The sequence below is a fragment of the Marmota monax genome, unplaced genomic scaffold (assembly GCF_021218885.2).
Source record: "Marmota monax isolate L192 unplaced genomic scaffold, Marmota_monax_Labrador192_F-V1.1 WCK01_AAM20220418_F8-fsc00041, whole genome shotgun sequence".
Lineage (NCBI taxonomy): Eukaryota > Metazoa > Chordata > Mammalia > Rodentia > Sciuridae > Marmota > Marmota monax.
Window position 1 is genome coordinate 6,800,134 of NW_026695238.1, and position 25,011 is coordinate 6,825,144.

The 25,011-nt window shown below is 35.3% G+C and overlaps 1 protein-coding gene across 2 annotated transcripts in view; it reads right to left on the minus strand.

Moving 5' to 3' along the window:
• Farsb (phenylalanyl-tRNA synthetase subunit beta) overlaps window positions 1–25,011 on the minus strand; it is a 71,787-nt gene that overhangs the window by 38,511 nt on the left and 8,265 nt on the right. For both annotated transcript variants that reach the window (XM_046439717.1, XM_058577552.1), the window contains exons 2-13: window positions 23,473–23,528; window positions 21,243–21,397; window positions 19,120–19,189; window positions 18,079–18,194; window positions 11,571–11,721; window positions 10,870–10,978; window positions 9,858–9,928; window positions 7,624–7,685; window positions 6,456–6,507; window positions 3,079–3,140; window positions 2,529–2,736; window positions 1,985–2,065 (exon numbers count right to left, since the gene is read on the minus strand). In XM_046439717.1, the coding sequence (XP_046295673.1) occupies window positions 1,985–2,065; window positions 2,529–2,736; window positions 3,079–3,140; window positions 6,456–6,507; window positions 7,624–7,685; window positions 9,858–9,928; window positions 10,870–10,978; window positions 11,571–11,721; window positions 18,079–18,194; window positions 19,120–19,189; window positions 21,243–21,397; window positions 23,473–23,528 (1,193 nt within the window). The remainder of the gene's footprint in view (window positions 1–1,984; window positions 2,066–2,528; window positions 2,737–3,078; window positions 3,141–6,455; window positions 6,508–7,623; window positions 7,686–9,857; window positions 9,929–10,869; window positions 10,979–11,570; window positions 11,722–18,078; window positions 18,195–19,119; window positions 19,190–21,242; window positions 21,398–23,472; window positions 23,529–25,011) is intronic.

Consider the following 25,011-nt stretch of genomic DNA (forward strand, 5'->3'; position numbering starts at 1 on the left):
ACAGGCTAATATGACAAACATCTCTAGTATGACAATTCAGTCACTAGATTTGGATGAAAAAACAGGCCTGGGCTGGAATCTGGTCCACAGTCAACTGACAACAGGGAGTGGGATGAGTGACTCTCAAATTAAGTACTGTGGAAGACAGAAAGGCCTACTACACAAGGCTGAGAGAAAAGAAACGGACTTTTGTACATAGAGCCTTAGCATAGGGTAAACATTCCCTGCAGTTATTTGTGGAACTCAGCTTATGTGTTCTTCCAAAGATACTCCAAGCTACATAATTACATCAGAATGTACCACTAACATAGAAGGGCAGGGAAAACTAATGCCAGAATTCTAACAGCAATTAGATCTGGGAAGGAAAACAGGATTAAAAGTAGGGAGGAGAACTGTCATGGTTTACTCAATGGGATCTGTGAAGTTCAAATCCATCAAAAAGAGAATTTGTTGATTCCTATGCCACTTACATATTTAAAAAATGGGGAGAAGGGAAGAATAAAAGTTCACTGAATTAGACAAAGGGGAATGAAAGGAAGGGAAGGGGATGGGAACAGGAAAGACAGGAGAATGAATCAGACATAACTTTCCTATGTTCATATATGAGCACATGACCAATGTTACTCCATATCATGTACAACCACAAGAATGGGAAGTTATACTCCATGTATATATATCAAAATATATTTTACTGTCATGTATAACTAAAAAGAACAAATTAAAAATTTTTTTTAAATATGGGGTTGTGGCTCAGCGGTAGAGCGCTTGCCTCGAACACACGAGGCCCTGGGTTTGATCCTCAGCACTACATAAAACTAAATAAGTGAAATAAAGGTATTGTGTCCAACTATAACTAAAAAATAAATATTTAAAAAACTTTAAAAAAAATAAAAAGTACATTTCTCAGTGTTATATTTTATATTTCCCTTTACATAAAATTGTAGATGCTCATGACTAGAACATGTGTGTGCGAATGGCATGGTGCCTGCTATAAAAGTAGTGTACACAGAAGGAGAAAATGGTAATGGCTCTAGGAATCCAAAGGCTAGGACTATAGTCACGGTGGTGCTGTTGTAGAAAATGTGTTAGGTACTTAGGTCCTCTTTCAGTTTCAGGCTTCCTTGCTGGCATAATGCCTAGCACATGACACATGCTCAACAACTATTGAAGGAGTGACTACTGACTCAGAAAAATCAAGGCCTAAACTAGAATATCTAGACAGTCTCTGAAATACAAATCTAAATCTAAACTAGAAAATCTAAACTAAAATCTAAAATCTAAACTAGAAAATCTAGACAGTCTCTGAGAATTTCAGGGCTGGGACTAAGTTGGGGAGCAAGAAGTAGCTCCTCCCTAAGGTTAAACTGAAACTTGAATGCTCAAAAACTCCACCACAGGTACCACAGAAATACTCAGCAACAGAAAAAAAGCCTACAAATTGCATACATATTTTATTCTTTTAAATGGTCAATCTTGTAAGGGAGGGAGATTTCCTTCTGATTTTGTAATAAAATTCATTTCCTGATTTAGGCCTTTTATGTCAGCTTTTCAACTCAAAGCAAATGTTTGTGAACATGTTCAAAGACAAAGAAATAGGTTTAATGTGGAACAGTCCACAAGCTCTTAACCAGGGCGGCATCTAGTGGGCACAGCCACAACCAAATTAAGACCAAATATTCTAACTTCATAAATTTGGTTATACAATTCATTATGAACCCTCAACACTTACATGAAACTATAAAATATTTTGTCATCTATCACTTAAGGCAATATTTCTAGACTTTTATGTTTTTCCTATGATTATATACAGAAACCTCTCAACATTCTTTTAACTGTACAATCTCTAGTAACAAAGGTATTCTTTTATAGTCTGGAAATTTTAGCAGTCTAGATTTAAAAACTCATTTACAGAATCACAGAACAAATAATTTAGTCAAAATAAAAAAAAATCAGCTGAACAGAAAAGGCACGTTTTAAGACATACCAGAGCAAAGGTAAGTGCTTCAGTGAATCCAGCTGCTGCCATGTCATGTCTGAGAAGTTCAGTGAGCTTATTAAGAGGAAACTAGAAAAAAATTCACTTTATTTCACCTCAATAATATCTCCATTTTTAAAATAATACATTTATATTGAACATGTCATTAAAAGCATACAACCCTCACCCTATCCCCACACAATTAATACCCCACTATCTATATAGATTACACCCTGTCCCCACCCCCACCCACATCTCCCCCACACAATTCTGCCTTCAGGCCCACATTGAGAAAATGAATCTCCTAGTCTGATTCAACAAGGGCTGTATTCTCAAAACCTGTCTTTCTTCAAAGAACTAGTCATCACAGGTTTTCAACTTACTCTAATCATTTGGGCATCTGTTTTGTATCCTTTCCATAGCAAATGCTTCTCATAGCAAAGCATGTCCAAATACTGCTTAATTCTTATGTTCTGTTTTTCTCAAAGCCTTCCTGGCATTCAATAATCAGTTTCTAACAATAAGGAGTGTTTATTTAAGGGTGCAATCTTACTTGATTAGCTATGGTGTATGTTTTCGGGAGAGTCATCTGAATGTTGTTATATCCATAAGCAATAGCTGCATCTTCTACAATATCACACGCATGGATAATGTCAGCTCTGGTTGGAGGGATTTCAATCTCAATCTGATTCCCATCACCTATGACTTCTGACTTTAAATACATCCTGGTCAGGAGCTTGGCAAGATTTTCTGGAGTTTCTCTGAAAAAGGAATGTACAAACCATAAACTTTTCTGGATTATGTAAAACATGTTTACATTTTGACTTAAGATAACACTACTACCTGAAACCATAACTTTCTTTTTGAATCCTATTAGACATTAGACATCCTAACTGATGCCATCTCATTTTTTAACTTACTCTGAACAATATCAAAATCCTCTCCAAGCATTCTTTCAGAAAAATTAAATAGCCTTGTATGAAGTTTGTACATGTTACACATGAAGTAACAAAGGAATAAATTAATGACTTGATAAACACACTGAGAGAGCCTAATTCCAAAGCTTTCTCCAACAATAAATAAATGAAGTTTTTAAAACATACCTGATTCCAACTTTCTTGTTAATAAGATCAGCTCTAACTATCTCCTTTCGGTAAGCCAGTTCCTTAAAGAGAAAAGAGTTTGAAAGCTTAAATCATTTCCCACTGGATATAGTTTTAGACTCTTTCTAATTCAATTAGTTGTTGTTGCAGCTTTATTACCTTGCCAAGAAAGTATCTTTAGAGTCACATATTGAAAATAAACTTGATGTTTTAAAAATTATTACAGAAAAACAAATTGCTACATTACATTCTTATATGAACATTCTACTTGCTAGATGATTTGTACTACTTATGCCAAACATTTTTCTCTTTAGATGCTTATTCCACATTCCCTACAGTAAAACATAGCTGCATTACATCATTTCCAAGATGTTTATAAATCCTGATAAAGATTTTCAGTCTCATCTTCGCAAGCAGGTGTGTGTGACCAAAAAAGAATAATTCAAGTGTCACAATGTACCATCCATCATACTGAGTCTAAGAATGTTAAGACATTTCTCTATTACTATGTCCCACATGGGAAAAATCAATGATGCCCCAAGTCTTGGCTATCAATCTGCTTGAGGAGATAAAAGGGGTGGGAACATCTCATAAATTGATACTTAATATACTTCAAATGGAACATAATTTACCATCCAGGGATTTCCACACTTTGGAAACAAATATTTCTTAGCACCAAATTACTCTAAAAGTATAAACGTCACTATCAAAAAGGCTGTATATTTAAAACCTATTTTGATCCAAGCAAGGGCCATGCACCAGAGCCTTGCTACTCAAAATACAGTCTTCAAAGCGAGAGTATCAGCATTACCTGAGTGCTTGTGAGAAAGGCAGACTTACATTCTTCACAGGTCAAGCTAGCATCAATGACACTACACATACTAAACTTGATAGCCCACACTGCAGGCTATCAAGATTCCCAGGTGAATTGAATGCACAGTAGAATTGGGGTGGCACAGACTGGTCAAGATACTCAGATGACAACAGTAATAACAAACCTTTACTGAATAGTTACTGTGAGCTTAACAGTTCAAGATATACTTTTGATAATCTCTTAGCCCCCTCAATGTTAGTATCCTTATTTTACAGATAGGAATGTGAGTTTTAGAGAAAAACTAGTACTGGGTCCCAAGTACTAAGCTGCTGAGTCTAATTGCTGCTATATTCCCAGAGCTTAGAAAAATTCCTATAAGATAATAAGCATTTGGTATATATTTAATGAATAAATGTATGTATAAAGTAATTAAAAAATAAACTTGACTTGATAAACAAATTAAGAAATCCTAATTCCAAAGCTCTCACCATTAGCCATTAACCATTTCTCTCTACCACTTATCTTATTTCAAATTTTATTCTTTTCTAAAAATTTAAAAGCCTAGCAAAGAACTTTCAAAGTATTTGTGAAATTTTGCTACTTCATGTGAAGAGGCAGTGAACCTCTAGAGGACCCTTCCCCTCTGAGAAGACAACCTGAGAGCTATTCTAACCAAAGTTTAGGAGAAAATAAATTAACAAATGCCAAACACCAGTGTAGTACTCCTTTTCAGAAAGACGTCGAATTTATGAAAGCTCTCTTAACATAAATAAATGATCCAAATGAGAAAAGTAAACCAAATTTTAAAACACATTTCTCCCCTTTCACAAAAGTATATACTTAGTTTTAGTAACACTTGACAATTCCTCATATTAAAGAGAAACTTTCCTCAAATCAGACATTTTAAAAAACAATCTAAAAAGCTATCTGTGGTTAATTCCAACTACTAGTGAGGTAAATAATCACAAATTCTTAATCTCTCTACATCCATAGTTTTGCAACATGACACTACAGATCCTACAGTTAGGAGATGGCATCTATTTCTCCACCACATCAGTGATGGCCAATAGGACATCATGATTGAAAGCATGATGGGCTTGCTCTCTTGTTGCTGGGAACCCTGGAACCCACCATCATATTAAGAAGCCCAAGTGTGGGTAGAGGGTGTGTGTAGCTCAGAGCTTGCTAGCACACACAAGGCCCTGGTTTCCATCAGCAGCAGCATGTGAACATGAAAAAAACAAGCTAGCAAGCTGGATGATGATTAGGGACAGTTGACACCCTGACCCCACAACAAGAAACAGATATATGAGTGAGGCCATTTCAGATCATCCTGCCATCAGTTAACCAGCCACATGGCTACCCATATGAGCAAGCTCAGCAGAGATCAGCTAAGTTGGCCCAGAAACGAAGAACCATTGAAGTGACCAAGAGAATCAGGAGATAAGTAAATGGCTGTTATTTTAAGCCACTAAGTCTTAGCGTAGTTTGTTATACAACAAAAGCTAACTGATAATAACTACTAAATTCCAGATCAATTAAAAATTTAAAAAACCTTGATATTGACCAAGTAATTTCAGTTATGCCTTCTATGATTATACAGTTATTTTGACTAATAATAAATGTTCTAGAATAAAATGCATTGTTAAACCTAATGTTTTGGGGAGGGAGATGTTTTGGTCATGGCAAGTTTAATTTACTTTAAAAGCTATTTAACTATTTAGGCTCTGATTCACTTCATAAATGACAAAGGAACTAAAAAAAATCCAAAGAGAAAAAAGCTCATCAAAGAATGGTCTCGCTGAGTCAGAACCACAACTAATTTACTGTGATACTGTCATGTTTCAGAATAGCCATCTTTATATGTAGCCATCTTGGGGGGAAGTAAGTCCAGTCAATTAAGAATAATACTAGTTTAGGAGCTGAGGGTATAAGCTCAGCAGCAGAGCATTTGCCTGGCATGCATAAGACCCTGGGATGAATCCCCAGTATCATCAGAAAGAAGTATAAAAATAAAACTAATTTAAATTTTTTACTAATATTCTATGTTCTGACAATAGCTGTACTTGCTACTGAATTAGTCTCATTAACACAATTGGAATTATGTATTAGTTACAGGGATGGCCTTCAGCAACTGTTAATTCAAGTGTGAACAGACTAATTAGATTTGCAGGGCTTAGTAATCTTAAAGGGGTGAGACTATAAATTACCCAGTTAGCTAGTTAATAAGATCACAAAAATTATGGCCTTATAATGTGATTGTATAACCCAGCATGTTGGCATCTGATGTCACACTGTCTGATCTTAAGTCCTAGCTCCACCACTGTATTAATAGGCAACCTATTTAAAATCTCAAGATCTCAGAATCTTCTTCTAGAAAAGGCATACATAATCGCACTCTCCAATTAGACTAGTTATTTGAAGTCAAAAAACATCCTCACAGGGTCATTGTGAAGTGTCTGGCATGAAGGAGGGTGGGTGAATGGATGGATGGGTAAATCAACAGAACACAAGCACTCTGGAGCCATCATACTGTGGTCACCATCAGTTCTTAAATACTTACTGGAAAAGTATTTGACTTCCCATTAGGAAAAACTACCTCAGCTGCTTCAACCCTAAAAAACAAATGTCAGAAATAAAATGCTTAAGAAGAAAAAAATGTGTCAGAATTCCAGCAATGTACATGGTTAATCAATCTTTAATTTGAGCTACAACTCCAATCTCAATACACTCAATCTATCATACTCCAACACTGTGTGAACTAATCTTCCTATATATTATTCTACCATTTCATTTCGTAAGGCTCCCATGTCCCTGTAGGCAGTGTCCACTTGCAAAATTTATTTCCTGGTAGTGCAAAGCATGCATCCTATATGGACTTTCTGCTAATCTGGTATCCCAGGTTTCATCAGGGTAGTGTTACGTGACAAAAGTTAACTGATAAAACCACTGAAATGCAAAATGAGTTAAAGAAAATAACAAACACAACTAATACAGCCCATGTAATTTCAGTCATGCATTTTATAATTATACATGTACTGTGAATCATAATCAATACAGTACACAGTAAAGGCCATATAGGTTTAATTTTTTTTAATTAAAAATATGCTTTGAGCTAGGTACATGCCTGTAATTCCAGTGACTCAGGAGGCTGAAGCAGGAGGATCACAAGTTCCAGACCCACCTCGGCAACTTAGGGAGTTCCTAAGCAACCTAGCAAGATCCTGTCTCAAAATCAAAAAATAAAAAGGGCCAGGGATCTAGAGATGTAGCTCAGTGGTAAAGCATCCCTGGGTTTAATTCCCTGTACAAAAATACATACACACACACACACACTTTGGAAAAAAGTAATTTTACTGATAAATATATGGCATATATATTTTGCTCTCATATATTTCTCTTTGTTTAGTTGTGCCTCTTGCTGTTCCTCCTAGACATTCTCAGACTCAGTAATCCCTAAATACAGTCTAAATTTCAATGCCTCCAAGACACCACCCCAGATTGCTTCAGCCAATAGTAACTTGACCTTACAAATACCAGAACATCGCCAAAACGTCTCAAGTATTTATCACCTTTTGCTTTCTACATTACTTAGCCATATTTCTTATTTCTTTTAACATATTCTATATTCTAGTTACAGGAACCATATTTTTCATCATTATATTTAGCACAAGGCCCAATGACTCAACTTCAAAACAGAAGACATCAATAAAGATGCTGAATGAACTTACATGAATTGATTTTCACAATATTCACTGAACATGGTGACAATAATATCAAGAACTATTTTTGCCTGCAAAAGAAAAAGAGTATTATGGTAATTTATATATTCTCCATTCAGGGGGTAATGAATATTTAAAATAATTAGTCCCCAATCACATAAAAATGGACCTTTACATTTACATTCCAAGAAAGAAAATGGAATAAAAACTTATGAGTAGGGTATTCTTATCTTCAGGTGCTCTGCATTTATGCAGCTCTTTGAGAGTTACAATCCATGACCGAGACAAATCATTTAGTTCCCCACTCCCAACCTTGGTTCACCAGGTTCAAGAGAGATAAATGGCCAATTGCTGGATTAAATGTTTTCAATTTCATAAGTCTCTCAAACCAGACTGCTGGAATACTGGCTCAACCACTGACTGACAGTGTGACTTCAGACAAGCTACTTTATCCTCACTTCATCTCACTTTTCTTATCTGTTAAGTGGACACAATAAAAATTCCTATCTCATTTGTCACTGTGAGCGTCAGATGCATTAATACACATAAGATGGTGCTCAGTAAGAACCACAAGCTTGTTAAATAATTTTTAATTGAAAGTAAGTAGGAAAAAATATGCTAACCTAATTGGAATGTATGCACTGCTCTTATGTACATTTAATTATTATATAAGTTTCAGAAAAAATACCTAAGGTCTGTCAATGCATAACTTAAAGGCTTAAAAATGTTTTAACAGTTAAATCTTATATTATCCTGACAATATTTCTGAAGGCAAATATGACAGGTAAATGTTACAAATGAAATACCTTAAAATGTCCACAATCCTATAAGACCCACACAAATACCAGGTATCTCCCCTACCTTTATACTCCAGCCGCCTTCTGTTATTCTAGTTTATCTTTCGGAATTTGCTCAACTGCCAACTCACCCTATGCTGATATATATGTCACCCAAATAATGGTGACACACGCCTATAATCCCAGCTACTTGGAAGGCTGAAGAAAGAAAATTGCAAGTTTGAGGGCATCTTGGGCAACTTAATGAGAACCTGTTTCAAAAATAAAAAGGTCTAGGGATGTAGCTCAATGGTAGAGCACTTGCCTAACATTTGTGATGACTTGGGTTTAATTCCCAGTTTTGGGGGGTGGGAAGCTTTCATAGTAATCCATTCCAACATAATCCAAAGTAGGTAGCAAATAAAAGTGAGTGAACAACTGGTAAACTACATCTTCTAGATATTTTTATATGCATAAACCCTTTATTAATTTAAAACTTCTTTACAGAAAACTTTCAAGTACACAAAGATAGGAAATCATTCAGCATTTAAATGAAACCAACTAAGATAAATGGTTTTTACTGGTCTTGTTATGGTACTTATTCTAGTCTCTTTTTTATTGTCATGTATGTGGCAGATTCCCCCATTAGACAAGTTATTTGAAGTCAAAAAACATGTAACCATTCTTAAATCCCTGGCACTGAGAAGACATTAAGCGTTCATTAAACGTTGTCAGCCAGGCAGTGTGGCATACACCTGCAATCCCAGCAGCTGGGAAGGCTGAGGCAATAGCTCAGGGGTGGAACAATTTCCTAGCATGTGTGAGGCATGGGTTCGATCCTCAGCACCCATAAAAATAAATAAATGAAAATAAAGATATTGTGTCCATCTACAACTAAAAAAAAAAATTTTTAAAGAAATTTTTAAAATTTTAAAAGACAAAACAAAGCCAGCCTCAGCAACTTATCAAGGCCCTAAGCAACTCGTCCAGATCCTGTCTCTAAATAAAATATAAAAAAGGGCTCAGGATGTAGCTCAGTGGTTAAGCACCCCTAAGTTCAATTCCTGGTACCAAAAAAAAGCAAAAAAAATTTGTCAAATGAAAACACCATAAACAACATACAGAATTTACACTGATTTAATATTCTACTTTTCTAAACATGAAATAAATATGTCTTAAAATATCTTAATTTCTACCATACAACTTGATTTAAAACGTAAAATCTATTCTGTTTGATGGTATAAAATTAGAAATTTTAGCTGCGTGTGGTGGGGCACACCTGTAAGCCCAGAAACTTAGGAGGCTCAGGTTAGTGGATCAAAAATTCAAGGCCAGACATGGCAACTTAGCAAGACTGTCTCAAAATAAAAACTAAAATAGGCTGGGAATGCAGCTCAGTGGTCAAGTGTTCCTGATTCAATGCTCAGTATTGGGAAAAAAAAAAAAAAAATTAGAAGTTTTATTTACCTTAGTAAAGTCAGTTCCTGTGCATTCAATAAATACATTTCTAGTATTTACTGTTATTTTGGAATGATTCCCTGCAATGAACATAAAACAATAACAAAACAACCATTTTAAAAAACATAACTGTATTACAAAGCTCATCAAAATAGAAGCTACATTTTAAATTTAGAAAAAAATATAAATTAACACCTTAGAGATAAGGGGATATACAACTTTTATTTTAAACTTTCATGGCAAGTTGGAGAATACAATAAAAGAATAACAAACCTTTATTGAGACTGTTATCTAATCTTTACCACAACCTATGACCTAACTTCAGACAAGACAACTAAAATTTAGAGAGATTAAGCAACTTGCCATGATCATTAGCTAGCAAATAGCAAAGCTAAGCTCTGGGTGGTTAACTCTGAGGCCCATGTAACCATTGTAACTGCTAAAGTTCAAGATCTCAAGAAGAGGATTTTCCTTCTCATGGTGAATTAGCTAAACCTCTTTCTCACCTCCAAAAAGTCAAACATCCATGGCTTAGACATTAAATTCTGCAAACACATTCAAACTGCCTCATAAAAAAAGCCTTCAAAAAGAAATTGAGTGTAGAACTTAGATTAAAAGTTGTAGTTTAACTAAAAAACTGTAGGCAAGACAGAGTGTGACTTCTGAGTTTAACCAAGTGAATGACTACTAAAACTAAAATATCAACATCCTTCAGAAGAATATAACAAAATCCAGAAACTGTTATCAGTAAATATTTATGAGTGTATAAATAATTATAAGTGTATGAATGTTTACAAGTACTCATACATTTATAAATATTTACAAATTTATAAATTATATAAAAATCATTAGTAAAATATTATTGAATAATGAAAAGAACTATTAGAATAAAATCAACAAAAGACCTGAGACTACCAGATTGAGTCATTTGATTTGATCAGCCAAGTTACTGAGAATCTACAAAAATGCTAAAGAATAAGAAGAAACAGCAATAATTCATGATGCTCATGAAGGAACTCACCATTGATGATTGGAGGCATTGAAAGGACGACACCATTGCTATCATAGATAACTGGGTACAGAGGTTTATTTTCAATGATATGCAAGTAATGTTTAAGGTGGCTGTCAGTCTGAAAAAAAAATCAAGTCAAACAAAGTTAATTTTAAAAATTTCTATTATTATAATTAATGCATACACTGATATTTTATAAGTGGGGGGGGGAGTCAGAAAAACATTAAAACATTCCAAATCACAAAAAGCTCTTCACTGATATGCACTATTTTTATTTATTAGCAATTGAAAGTGTTAGTAGAATTCACGTTCATTGTCAGACTCTAAAATGTTAGTAATGAGAGGCAGACACTTTATAACAGTATCCCTCCCAGTTGCCTACCAAATATTATTTTCCTTATATTTGCATGAGTTTTAATTTTATACAAATATGAAGATTAAAATATGGTAGTCAATTTAAGTGGTTCTTAATTCTACAAATACATTAAAATCATCCCACAGATTAAAAAAGTAATTAAAAAAAGTAAACAAACAAAATTATGATCTAGGCCCCACTTTAAATCAGAGGAAATCAGTCAGTATCTCTGGATTAGAGCCCAAAACTGTTGCTTTTTTACCAAGCATTTATTACATTTCCCTAACTTCAAGACAACTTTGAATGCATCCGATGATTTATTCAAAGCTACTGCAAAATAAAAAAGAATATTTACCTTGTATATGTTCATTAATTCACAGGCTGTATACTCCTTAGTCTTATTCAGAGGCTTGAATTTGATATCTGAAGGACGCTTTGCAGTGTAGGTGAAAGGGCCTGATAAAGTGTCCAAATCATGAGTACCAATGGCAACCAGTGCTCTTTTCCTAAATGTTGAGAGGAAGAAGGAAAGGAAATGAAAAAAAAAAAGGAAAGAGATTTGAATATTCAAAGCAGAAATTCTAAAAATAACACTATGTATTTTAAAAACTTATTTTAAACATTTCCCTAAAACAGCACTTTCTATTATATGGTATCTTTAGTAGATTATAATAAATTCTTACACCTTTTCAAGTACTAAGAAATTACAAAGCTACTTAAAACACACTTCAGTATATGAAGCAAATTCCATGTCACTGTGATTTCCCAAGTGCTATGTTACTAGGACAGCTTCAAAGTCAGCATTCCCTTTACCTTCCTTTAACTGATTTCTTCTTGGTGTCCTCCAGTAAACATAAATTATATATTGGATTAAAATAAGCTACTTAGTTATTGTGGGTTTTTCTTTTCTTTTCTTTTTTAACTTTCTCTATTTTCCTAAATTTTCTGTCACAGAGCTGTATTACTTGATTTTAAAGCTATGAATTACATTTCAAGTTAAATGTGTAACAAAGTTCAAAAGCTATTAATATCAATTATCTTGTAATTTATCCACAAAGAATTTAAGGTAATTTTAGGTATTTATAGTAAGCTACAAAATATAAAAGAAAAAAACAGAAATAGGGATATAAAACAAAGCTAGGAAATGTAAAACTAAATTAGAATCTAAAGGCCTAAATCTTACAGGGAGGGTCACAAATTTAAGTCTAAGTTTTTTAATAGTCAATTAATTCAAAAAGAGAAATTTGGCCAGAACTTGTGTTAAGATTTCTTTAAATTAGTTTAACACATATGTGCACACATATTTGAGTATTTATGAATTATTACAAATATAACTACAACAGAAAATGTATAATATTAAATTTTGATCAAGAGTGGTGAACTACAACTTTATAAACTATGGTTAAATAGAACTGCAGGCAAGCAAAAAGAAAGTGTTACTTTACTCAATGAATTACGTGCTTATGGAAGACGATAAACAGAACTACCATATGATAAAATACACATGATTCAGAAAGTTTAGATAAATTAACAATTGCTAAATCCAAAGGTAAGAAGGTAGAGACTTGTCAGTCATAGAAAAAAGCACTGCTTGATCAATTAAAAACAGGAAAAGAGGCAAAAAATAATGAAAAAAAAAAAAAAAAAAAACAATGAAACCAAAAGTTTGTTCTTTAAAAGATCAATAAAATTGCTAAACTTCTAGCCACACTGACAAAGTAGGGGAAAAAAGAAGAAGAGGTGAGATCACTACAGATACTAAAAGGATAGTAAGAAAACATTATGAACAACTTTATGGCAATACACTGAAATGGATATATTCCTTGGAAAACACAAATTTCTAAAACTAAGAGGTTAATTAGGATTTACTGAAAGGAAATGACTCGAGCACACCGGACTATTAGGATGTGTTCTCTTCTTTCCTTAAGGAATGCTGATGGCTTCGAGAAATACTATATAGAACAGAGGTTGAGTTTCACTTCACAAGGTGGCAGATTAAGAGCACCCAGCATTTGCCTGCTTCTCCATGAGATAGAAATGAAACGACTGGGATGCAGCTGCTTTTTGAGGTAAATGATCATGGGGAAAACACTGGAGTTCAATAGTGGACAGACAGACTTGGAGAAACCTAGAGACTGTGGATAGCAAAATAGAGAATGTCCCAGTACCAACTACACTGTAGAGGAAAAGGGAAGCCCTGCTTGGTGGGAGTGGAAATGAAAGAGGGAGAGTTCCAGTGACCATCAATGGCACAGTTTTCAGCAACTTGCAGAAATATAGTCTAAACAGACAACAGTCCTAAGATTTCCATGGCGAATGGGTTCTAGAGTTCTCTGCACTTCCAAGCATATTCTCACAGTGTTGCAACTGGAAACCATGTTGAGAAGAGCCCTATTGTCTGAGCTTACTACTACTTTAGGAGTGAAAGGCCCCTGCACTTTCCTGTCTCTGAGACCCCTGAGTACTATCATGGCACTGCTGAGTGAGCAGCAGTCAGTTTAGTCAGAGACTGACACAAACTTGACAAGAGTTCTATCACTGACTGCAGCACGTGGGAATACAGGAAGCATCTGCTTTTGGAATTTGTGGCTTGATAACCCAACTGCCAGAGTCTGGGGAAGTGAGCAGGCATGTGTGATGGCACACAGGACACAGAAGAGGCAACACTGGAATCATGGGCAGATCAGATGGAACCTGCTGCCATACTTGCTCCAACTCCAGCCCCCTGCAGATGTTTTCAGACTCCATGGCCTCTCTCCACCTTTGGGGACATACAGCCTCACGCCACAGAGTTGGTGTTACCCCATTCTGTGCACAAACACCTCTGGAGACAATCTTGAAGGAGTTTCATATGCTGTGCTACTTCCTTGACACACCATGGGAATGACATCTACCCTGATCTCAACCAAAACAGGCCCAGAGAGAATCTTCACCTGGGAGCTCTATGATCTGCTCTTCCTCACTGTACCATGCAAAGCAGCTGAGAGACATTCAACAAACTCCTGTAATCAACTGAGAAGCACCAAAAAAGAAAGAAGAGGAGGAGTGAACAACCCCCAGCCTTTACTCTGTCCAAGAGGCATAGAGCCCAAGAAGACACAGAAAGAAACCTCAATCATCACAGACTACAAATACTCACTCTTTCCTGCTCATTCAAGCACCCTGGCAGAGGAAAAAAAAAAATTTTATTTTTTAAATTTTTGTTGTTGTTGCTATTTTTTTGTGTTTTTTATGTCTTTTCTCCTTTTAAAAATATTCTTTTTCTATCCTTTGTCCTCCTTTTCTCATTTTTTATTTCTGCCATTTTTTCTTTTATTATTTTTCTAAAATATTATCTTATGGCTATATTATTTTTCCCCATCTATCCCCTTGTTCATGGTGTTATTGTTGCTTCCACTTTATTTCTTTGTCTGTTTTTCTTCTTTTCCTTTTTTTTATGGTGCTAAAGATTGGGCCTGGGAATCAAATCCCCCTGGGTGGGGTCTAGGCTGCTGAGCTATATACCCAGCCCAGTTAAAAATATTAACTAGCCCCATTCAAACCTTCTAAGATACTTCAATGTAAATAACAGGAGAATAAAAGTCCCCAGACAATATCCCCCAAGCATGCATGACAAGAGGAGGGTGTCTGAAGTCCTGCTACTAGACGCTCGCCCCATAGCAACAGCAGGGAGAAACAGCACAACTGTTCTGGGCACTATCTACAAGGAACTGCATCCATCACTCCCACACCCTACTGTTGACAAGACTAGAGGTGAGTGCCACAGTGGGGAGCTTTGACCCTGGCCCCTGACTCTCCCTGAGAAACAAATGGGATTATACCAATGTCTGCACAGAGTATAAAATCCCAGGCCTATCACTGTAATTGGAATAGCCAGTAGTAGAACTGCTTTCAAGAAACAGCCAATATCAACAGAGCCCAAGGAAAACCCCAACACCTGAGAGAGGTGTCCATTCCCATGGAATAACCAGAATGTACACCCTACATACTCTGCTGTTTACACCACACCCATCTTAAGTACCAGAGCGTCCCATCTCATAAGACCTACACAGAAAGCACGTTCTCAGGCTCCAACAAAATACATCGTACAGAAATCCCAAGGAATTCCCAGTTGGAATTAAACTCTACACTACACAACAAAAAGATATCCCAGGATACTTATTCAGAAAAAAGCTCTCACATAAAAGTAGAAAATATACCCATCCTAACAGAGGCATAAATCTCCACATAGAAACACAAAAATGCAAAAAAGAAACAAATTATGTGACACCTCCTGAAGATCAAAACTACCTAATAACAGATGCCAAAGATATCAAAGTGATCCAGGCACAGTGGCCCATGACTGTGATCCCAGTGACTTGAGAGGTTGAGGCAAGATGACAATTTGGAGGTCAGCGTCAGCAACTTAGCAAGGCCCTATGCAATTCAGCAAGACCCTATCTCTAAAAATAAAAGCTAGGGAGGTAGCTCAGTGGTAAAGCACCCCTGGGCTCAATCCCCACCCACAAAAGAGGTCATCAAAGTGAATGGAAAGTTAAACAAAGAGTTCAAAAAGAATTCAAACAAATGGTTTTCTTAAAGTTCAATGCAATCCAAAAGAATAAAAATAATCAGCTGAATTAAAGAAAACAAGGCAGGGCATAAATAAGCACATTAATAAGGGGACACAGACTTTGAAAAGGAATCAAACAAATCTTGAAAATGAAAGTTCAGTAAGTTAGATTAAAAAAATTTCAGTAAAAACCTCAATAGACTAGATGAAGTAGACGAAAGACTATCAGAGCTTGAACGCAACTCTGCCCAAATAATACACTGAAACAGGAAGAAAGGAAGAGAGGAGGGAGGGAGGGGTAGAGGAGGGAGGGAGGGGTGAAGGAGGGAGGGAGGGAAAAGAAAAGAAGGAAGAGAACACATGGGATCTCTGGGATACCATTAAAAGATCAAATATCTGGGGCTGGAATTGTGGCTCAATGGTGGAGCACTTGCCTGATATGTGTGAGGCCTGGGTTCGATCCTCAGCACCACATATAAATAAATAAAATAAATGATTCATTGACAAATTTAAAAAATTTCTTTAAAAAAAAAAAAGACCAAATATCTGAATGATCACATACTAGAGGGAGAACAGCCACATGCTGAGAACTGAGGAAACCTATTTATTGATACAATAGTAAAAATTAATCATAAATTTAGGAAAGACAAAGACTTCCAGATACTAGACACATTTAGAACCCCTAATAGACCTGACCAGAAGAGAACTTCTCGGTGACAATATAGTTAAACTGCCAAAAGTACAGAACAAAGACAGAATATTAAAAGCTGCAAGACAGAAACACAAGGTCACATTTAAAGGTAAACCCATTAGAACAGCAGCAGACCTGGCAGCAGAAACTCTAAAGGCCAGGAGGGAATACAGTGATGAATAAGAGGAGAAAAAGACCTTCCAAGATAAGTTAAAACTGCTAGAGCAGCATGACCATGAGACCAGCATTACAGAAGATACTCAAGGGCATCCTAGATCCTAGAGAAGAACGATTAACACAGTCACTAGGGCACAGGAAAAAATAAGTCTCACTAGAAAATTAGACATACAAAAGAAAAACAGGAAAAAAATCAAACATTATCAAAGGAGCAAACCATCAAACCTCAAAGATAAAACAGGAAGAAAATCAAACCTGAAGAACATCAACAAAATGAGAGAGACAACTACATACCTTTCAATAATAACCCTAAATGTAAATGGTCTTAATTCTCCAATTAAAAAACACAGACTGGCTGATTAGACAAACAAGACCCAGCAATAAGCTGCCTGTAAGACATTCATCTCACCTATAAAGACATAATCTAAAAGCATATGTAACTGTCAACACATCTTTAGATCAACATGATATAACTTATTCAGGACTAACACAAATAGACTTCATATGTTAGCTCAAGTCTGGGGCTTCTCATCATCAGTAAATATACAGTTTTCATTAGGATTTTTGAAATACTGACATTACTTCAAATACTCCCATTCTTATTTTCCTAGACCTAATGGGTTTAAATATCACTGAATCAAAGAAAGTTGTGCAGGAAATGATGTATACTAATGTAGAGATAGAAAAAGTAAAATTAAGTCATTTATACAAGTTTTTTAATCATTTAATTAATTGAACCCAGGGTCTTGCACATGCTAGGCACACATTATACAACTGAGTTATACCCTGAGTCCTAAACTCAAATTTTATCTGTTAATTCATGATTATATATATTCAAAAAGTGAGATCAAGTAAAATTCTTTTTTTTCCATTTTTAAAATGCTACACCAAATAAAAAAGTGGAATGAATTGAACACAATTTTTCTATGTTCATATATGAATACAATACCAGTGAAACTCCACATCTGAACAACCACAAGAACAGGAAGCTAATTAGAATAAGTTATACTGAGTGTATGTCAAAATACACTCTACTGTCATATATATCTAAAAAGAACAAATTAACAAAGAGAAAAAAAAAATCACCTCATTTAAAAAACAAAAAAAGCTAGCCCATAGTTTACCACAGCTAATACTTAGCAGTATAATCCATTAATGATTTCAATGACAAAACAAGAAAATGTCCATGACTAGATAATTCTTCTCAAAATTTACTATTTCTCCATGCATGTATCATTTACAAACAGTAACAAATATCTATCTTGGAAAGCAAAGGTAAGCTCTCATATACCATTAGTTTAAAAATGCAAGAGGAAGAAAAGGAAATGGACAGAGGGAGGAAAGGTAAAAGGAACAATAGGAAAAAGGGAGACAGAAAGGAATGGGAAGGAGAGGAGCAGAACAGAGGAAAAAGCAAGGAGGAAATAAGACAAAACAAGAAACCTGCAAATATTCTGATGTAATTTCTCTTGAAGTTCAATGAAGCTGTCATATCGATCTTTAGTAAACTTAATATTCCGGAGAACTGCTGCGACTGCAAAAGGGCGTATTTTAGCTGTCTGCAATTAAAAATACCAAGAGATAGTAAATACTCAGGCTTTTCTTTGTAATAATCTTATAATAGAAAGGTAACTGCATACTCCTAACAGTGCCAGGTAACTGCATACTCCAATAAGTATATTCATTTACCAATTAATAGGAGCAAAATAAAGTGGTAAGCAAGAGACAAAATCACTAACCTCACAGAATTTACATTTTAGTGAGATTTTAAAAACTTACTAAATAATTGAGAAAAAACTAATTTTTAAAAATAATTTGCTCAGCTAGGCATGGTGACACATGTCTAAAATTCCAGGAACTCAGGAGGCTGAGGCAGGAAGATCACAAGTTCAAGGTCAACCTCAGCAACTAAGCAAAGAGGCCCTAAGCAACTTGGCAAGACCCTGACTCAAAATAAAAAGGGCTGAAGACATGATTCAGTGGTTAGGCATTCCTGGATTCAACACCCAGTAACAAAATAAATAAACAAACAAATAAATAGAAAATAAAAATAAACTGCTCAAAGTTTATATTTTTATCAAGATAAACCTCCCACATTTTATCTTTAAAATTTTTGTAACACATCATAATTTAAATATATCTCAAATGTTTATTGATTGATTGCAGTGCTGGGCATCAAACCCTGAGCCTTGTGCATGCTAATAAGCAAGCACTCTACCACTGAACAGCAACACTAGCCCTCAAATGTGTTTCATATAAGCATTTGGACATTTTCCAAAACCATTTATGGGAAACAGGTACTTTGTTTTCTTTTGTTTCTTGGTAATAAGTTGATTATTTTTTTTAAAGAGCTATAGGCTAAAAACATATGATCACATAAAATCACATTTGACAGAAGGATCAGATTTGTTTCTTTGTCTTCCCCACCTTATACACACAGAAGAGATTCTTTTGAAAGGGAAAATATTAATTTCTTCTTATTACCTCTTCTGTGACAACCAGTTTTTGAATTTCTCCATTAGGCATTACCCGTTTATATACTGGAGCTTTTATCCTAAAATTAATAATAAAACAAAGTTATTCGTAATTAGTGAAAACATCTGATGAATTGATTACATTCTTTGCTTTAAGTAAAAAGAATGTTTACAAAAATCAAAAGAATTAAGGCAATGAGGAGATGAATTATAGCAGTTAAATATTAAAAATAGGAAAGCAAAAACTAAAAAAGGAAAAAAAGAAAACAAAAACTAACAAACTTTCTAACACTTTAGGTTATTCAAAAAGGTCTCTGGATGCCTAATAGTAACAAGTTTCTATCACTAGAGTTCCAGCAAAGGCTATAAAACCATTAACAGAGCAACTGTTAAAGGGACTAGTTATTTTTTTACCACAATCATGAGATTCTAAGCCTCAAAGGAAAAAAAACAGAGCTTATTAAAAATACAGAGTCCCTGGGTCTATTTAGACCTACTGAATCAGAACAGTCAAAACAAAGTTTGGGTAACTGGTGCATTTTGAAAGCATTTCTAGATAATTTTTCCCATTGGAGATTACAAACTACTGTTTTAAGGCAGTGCTTCTCAACCTTCAACGTGTATATAGTCAACTGAAGAGTATGTTAAACCTCAGAACTTGATTCAGTGGATCTTGGATAGAAGCTAAGAATCTGCATTTCTAACAAGCTCCCAATGATGCAGATGCTGCTGGTCCATGGACCATACTTTAAGTTGCAAAGGTCTTAAGTTGTTCCTAATTTTGTCTCATAAAAAAAGCATAAGAGCCAGGCACCCAATGGCTCAGGGGCAGAGGCAGGAGGCTTGGGAGTTCAAAGCCAACCTCAACAACAGCAAGGTGCTAAGCAACTTGGTGAGACCCTGTCTCTAAATAAAATACAAAATAGGGTTGGGGATGTGGCTCAATGGCCAAGTGCCCCTGAGTTCAATCCCCAGTATCCCCCACCAAAAAAACAAAACAAAATAAAAGCACACGAGTTGCCTAGTAAAAATGCAGACTCTGATCAATGTGTTGGGAAACACTCTGAAAGGTTATCCTTTATCCTTATATCCTAAAATGTAAGCATATGATTGTCATGCATGGAACCAATTTATTCAACCCCAAAAATGTAACCACCTTAATCAAATGACCAATCATTATCATTTCACAAAAAGCCATTGTTCACCCAATGATAATTTCAGAATCTAGCCCAACAGCTAGCTCTTATTCTTTTGTTACTCATGGATTATGTATAAGTAATCAAAACCAAAAATAATTACTTTTGAGAGCTACTTCTTCTACCCTTTTCACTTTATATGTTCATTACACTCAATTAAGTGTTACATGCAGAATTAGAAAGGGCCTTAAAAGTCTTCTTCAGCAAGATGTGATGGTTCACACCTGTAATCCCAGCATCTTGGGAGGTTGAGGCAGGAAGATAGTGAGTTCAAAGCCAGCCTCCGCAATTTAGTGAGGCCCTAAGCAATTTAGTGAGACCATGTCTCAAAATAAAATCTAGAAAGGGCGAGGTAAATATATAAATATACTGTAAAGGCAGCAGAATGAAGGCAATCAAGGTGTGGCTCAGTGGTTGAGCACCCCTGGGTTCAATCCATGGTATAAATAAATAAGTCCTATTCATTATAGATTAGGAGATTGAAACTCGAGATACCAATCATATACATATCATAAACCATCAAGGTTTTCCAGTTAGGATGTTCTACTCCTGAGCTTCCTAAGAATTCTTAAGGCAAAAGGATACATAATGAACAGCCATCTCTACTTTTCCTCCCAAATGTTAGCAAATCCAAGGAACTACCCCTTCCAAAAAGATTATTTAGTAGGGTATACCACACAAACCTATGGAGTTTTTTAAGAAGCTATAGTCATTAGCCCCAATTTTCAAATGCATTTCCAAAATGAGTATTCAATGACTCAGGTAAATTTTAAAATGGCTACAATCTCCATGAATCTGATCCTTCAATCTTCCTTTTATGCTGACCTACAGCTAAGTATTCAGACATTGTTTCTTGAGATTTAAACACAACTGCTGACAATAATTTGGGAATAAAAGGGAGAAGAGGCACTGAACCCTAACGAATATATTTCTTTACCTTTCTTTGAAGACCTGAAGCCCTCGAACCAATCCTTCCAGACACAGGAGATCATATCTATTGGCAGGAACGTCGATTTTGTAAAGAACAACATCAGAGGCCCCCTCTGCCTTCACATTACCTTGTTCCTTACTTATTATTTCCTTTTCAGACGTCTAAAACAAGCCAAATTAAAGTGAAAAGGTTAATAAAACTACATTATGCACATTCCTCTCTTCAACAATAGGTTTATTACATCTACAACAAAAACGACATTAAAATATTAAATGCTATAATTGGAGCTGACAGAAAAATACTCAAATTCCTATTCAGTTCAGACATGTAGGATCCTCAGTGATTCCAGAACAGCACAAATCCACCTAAAGAAAATGTCAACAAATACCCACTAGTCAACTCCTGCCTAGCACCTGCTTTTCCAAATAAAATTTTACTGGAAGACAGACCCATTCATTTATATATTATCTGTTATCACACAGTACAATAGCTGAATTATAACTGAGATAATAACCTCCAAAGCCTAACTTATTTATTATCTGTACCTTTACAGAAAAAGTTTGCCATCTCCATCTAAAAGAACAGGCACCACCAAGAGCAATAATGGAAGTGTCAAAGAAAGAAACACAGAGCAATAACCAAAATGTCAAAGAAAGAAAGATAAATCATCAAATAAAAGAATGTATTTCTAGCTGGGTGCAGTAGGGCACAACTGTAGTCCCAGCAACTCTAGAGACTGAAGCAGGGAGATCGCAAGTTCTAGGCCAGTCTGAGCAACTTAGCTGAGGGCTAGGGATGTGGCTCATAGCACAACTGGGTTCAATACCCTGTACTGAGAAGGAAAAAAAAAAAAGAATACAACTTGTTATACAATAAAACTTCCATTCCAAATCTAAATCCTGAGCTGAGGGTATAGTTTAGTGGTCAAGCATTTGCCTAGCATGCATGAAGCCCTGGGTTTGATCCCCAGCACTGCAAAAAATCAAAACAAAAACCCCAAATCGAAATCTTCTGGGCACCCAAGCCCAGCAGAAATGTGAGAATGACTGATAATATAAAAGCAAACAAAAACATCTCCAGGGGAGGAAAGTGATCATCAGAAGGTATGAATGAGAATTAGCATAATAGGTACAATCTAGTGACAGTAAAAATACACCGTAAAGACAGCAGAATGAAGGCAACCAAGAGAAGGAGGAGGAACATCACAGGATGGCAATTTTAATGCAGTGGCAAAGCTTAGAGTACCTTATTCACCACATTACAGTAGAGAATATATTTCTATTTGCTGTGTCTACAACAGAGAATTTCAAATATAAATTTTTCAATCAAAATAATTATGTTACATCCAACTGTTATTGTTACCCTTTATTTAGAAATCCCACTTAACAAGAATTCACAAAATTTCCGCCACTAATAACTTGTTTAAAAATAAACATTGGCTTTCTATTAACATAAAAACTTTTGTTTTATGTGATGCCCTCCCACAGCCACCACATGACTAGTTCAAACCACCATAATATAGGAACCAGATAAACGAAGGTATCTGAATATAAAATGGCCTAATTCTTTTGCAGTATGCGGCCACACGGGCACATACGTGCAAACAGCTTAAATCTTTCAATTTTCAGTATCTTTTTTTTTTTTAAATACATGACAGCAGAATGTATTACAATTCTTATTACATGTATAGAGCACAGTTTTTCATATCTTTGTATAAAGTATGTTCACGCCAATTCATGTCTTTATACATGTACTTTTTTTTGCATTACAATTCTTATTACACATATATACCACAATTTTCCATATCTCTATTTGTATATAAAGTAGGTTGGCACCAGATTCATGTCTTCATACATGTACTTTGGATAATGATGTCAATTTTCAGTATCTTATTTTATCAAAAGATCATACGTAACTTTGTGCTAGGCAATATGATAAATTCTGCACAAACAAAATTAATTAATTCATTTTTTTAAAAAGACCATATGTGAAGACTGAGTTAAATTTGAGAGCAAGAGGGATGTATCAAGATGATATAATCTAAACTCCTTACTTCACAATTGAACAGAGTCTAAAATATGAGAACTAGAGAGGCAAAGTAATTTTCTCTGAACATCAAAAACACCACAGTCCACAGATGAATCATCATAGTCTAACTATAAGGTAACAAAGATAAGCAACCTCAGAAAAATGAGCTCATATCAGAATATCTGAAAAATAAGTATCTAATACATACAATTTCATCAAGTTCCAGACCAAATTCAAAACATAGTTCATCAAATTCTTCGTCAGCTGAGAAGAAAAAAAGAGACCATTAATTTTAATTTGTTCAGCACAATAAAAATTGTCTATGAATTGTATTTTCTTATTAATAACTACCTTTTACACTCAGCATACTAAATATCAAACATCAGACATCATCATTCAACAACAATCAAAAGTTTTGCTTAAAAAAAAAACTATTGTAGGACTAATTGCTCAGGTACAGGATTAGATTACCAGTGTTGGGAAGTTTACAAAGATACAAGGAAAAAAACAACAACCTACTAAATAGAGATCAAATATAAGGTAGGCTCCAAGCCACCAATCCTACACAATAGAACATCACATAAGCCCAGTTATCCTTTAAAATTCTCTGAGGCCATCAGACACTTGACTTCACAGCCAAGCCAATCAGGGTTTAGAATTCTGATTATCCCACTTATTAGCTGTGGGAGCTTTGTATCTTTTATAAATATTCCTGGCACCTATTATAAACTTTACCAATATCTCATCCATAAAGTGACCTTTTACAGTTATTTTTAACATGGAACTGTTACAAAGATTTAAATGACATCAGGCAGATAATGGAGTGGGCATATATCCTGAAACACAGTGTGTCTACACTAATATTTTCCTTCCTTATTCCACTTTCTTTGATACCTAATACAGCATTTTCAGAGTTTTCACATGATCAAAAACTGAACACAAGCTGGGCACAGTGTCACACAACTGTAATCCCAGTTGCTCGGGAGACTGAGACAGGAGGATTGTGTGTCCAAAGCCAGCCTCAGCAAGAAGTGAGGCACTAAACAACTCAGTGAGACCCTGTCTCTAAATAAAATACAAAAGAGGGCTGAGGATGTGGCTCAGTGGTCAAGTGCCCCTGAGCTCAATCCCTGGTCCCAAAAAACAAACAAAAAAATGGAAAACAAACTATCTACCAGTACGTTCTAGTGAAAAGCTGTCTTAAGATTTCTGACTATGGAACAGATGTAAAGCTCAGTGGAAGAGTGTATTCTTAGCATGTGCCATGCCCTAAATTCAATTGCCAGCATCAGGAGGTGAAAAAAAAGATTAATCTAATCCAGACACTGAACTTCAACTTAATAAATATTTATTGAGCAACTACTATATGGCAGGCACTTAAATGCAGAGCTACAAAGATAAATACTTCACTACTTTTTAGTCTAGCGAAGAAATCAAAAGTGTACTGGGTCAGCATATGCATGAAAAAAGGAGGATGAGCTCTGGGCCAGCTTCCTCAATGACACCAGACCAAAATTAGAACTGCCCTGTACAGTTAAGACGGCAGAGGAAACTGAAGAAATGGGATCAGGTAAACTGCTGATCAAAGCAGAAGAACTAGAGAGACCTAAAGAACTGAAAAAGTTAAAAATCACCCACGTGTTTGATTTGGCTAAAGAAGTAAGGTGACTAAGAAAGTGGATACTCATCTAAAGAAGCCAAATCTTTCCCAAAATTTCCACCACCAATAACTTGCTAAAAATAAACA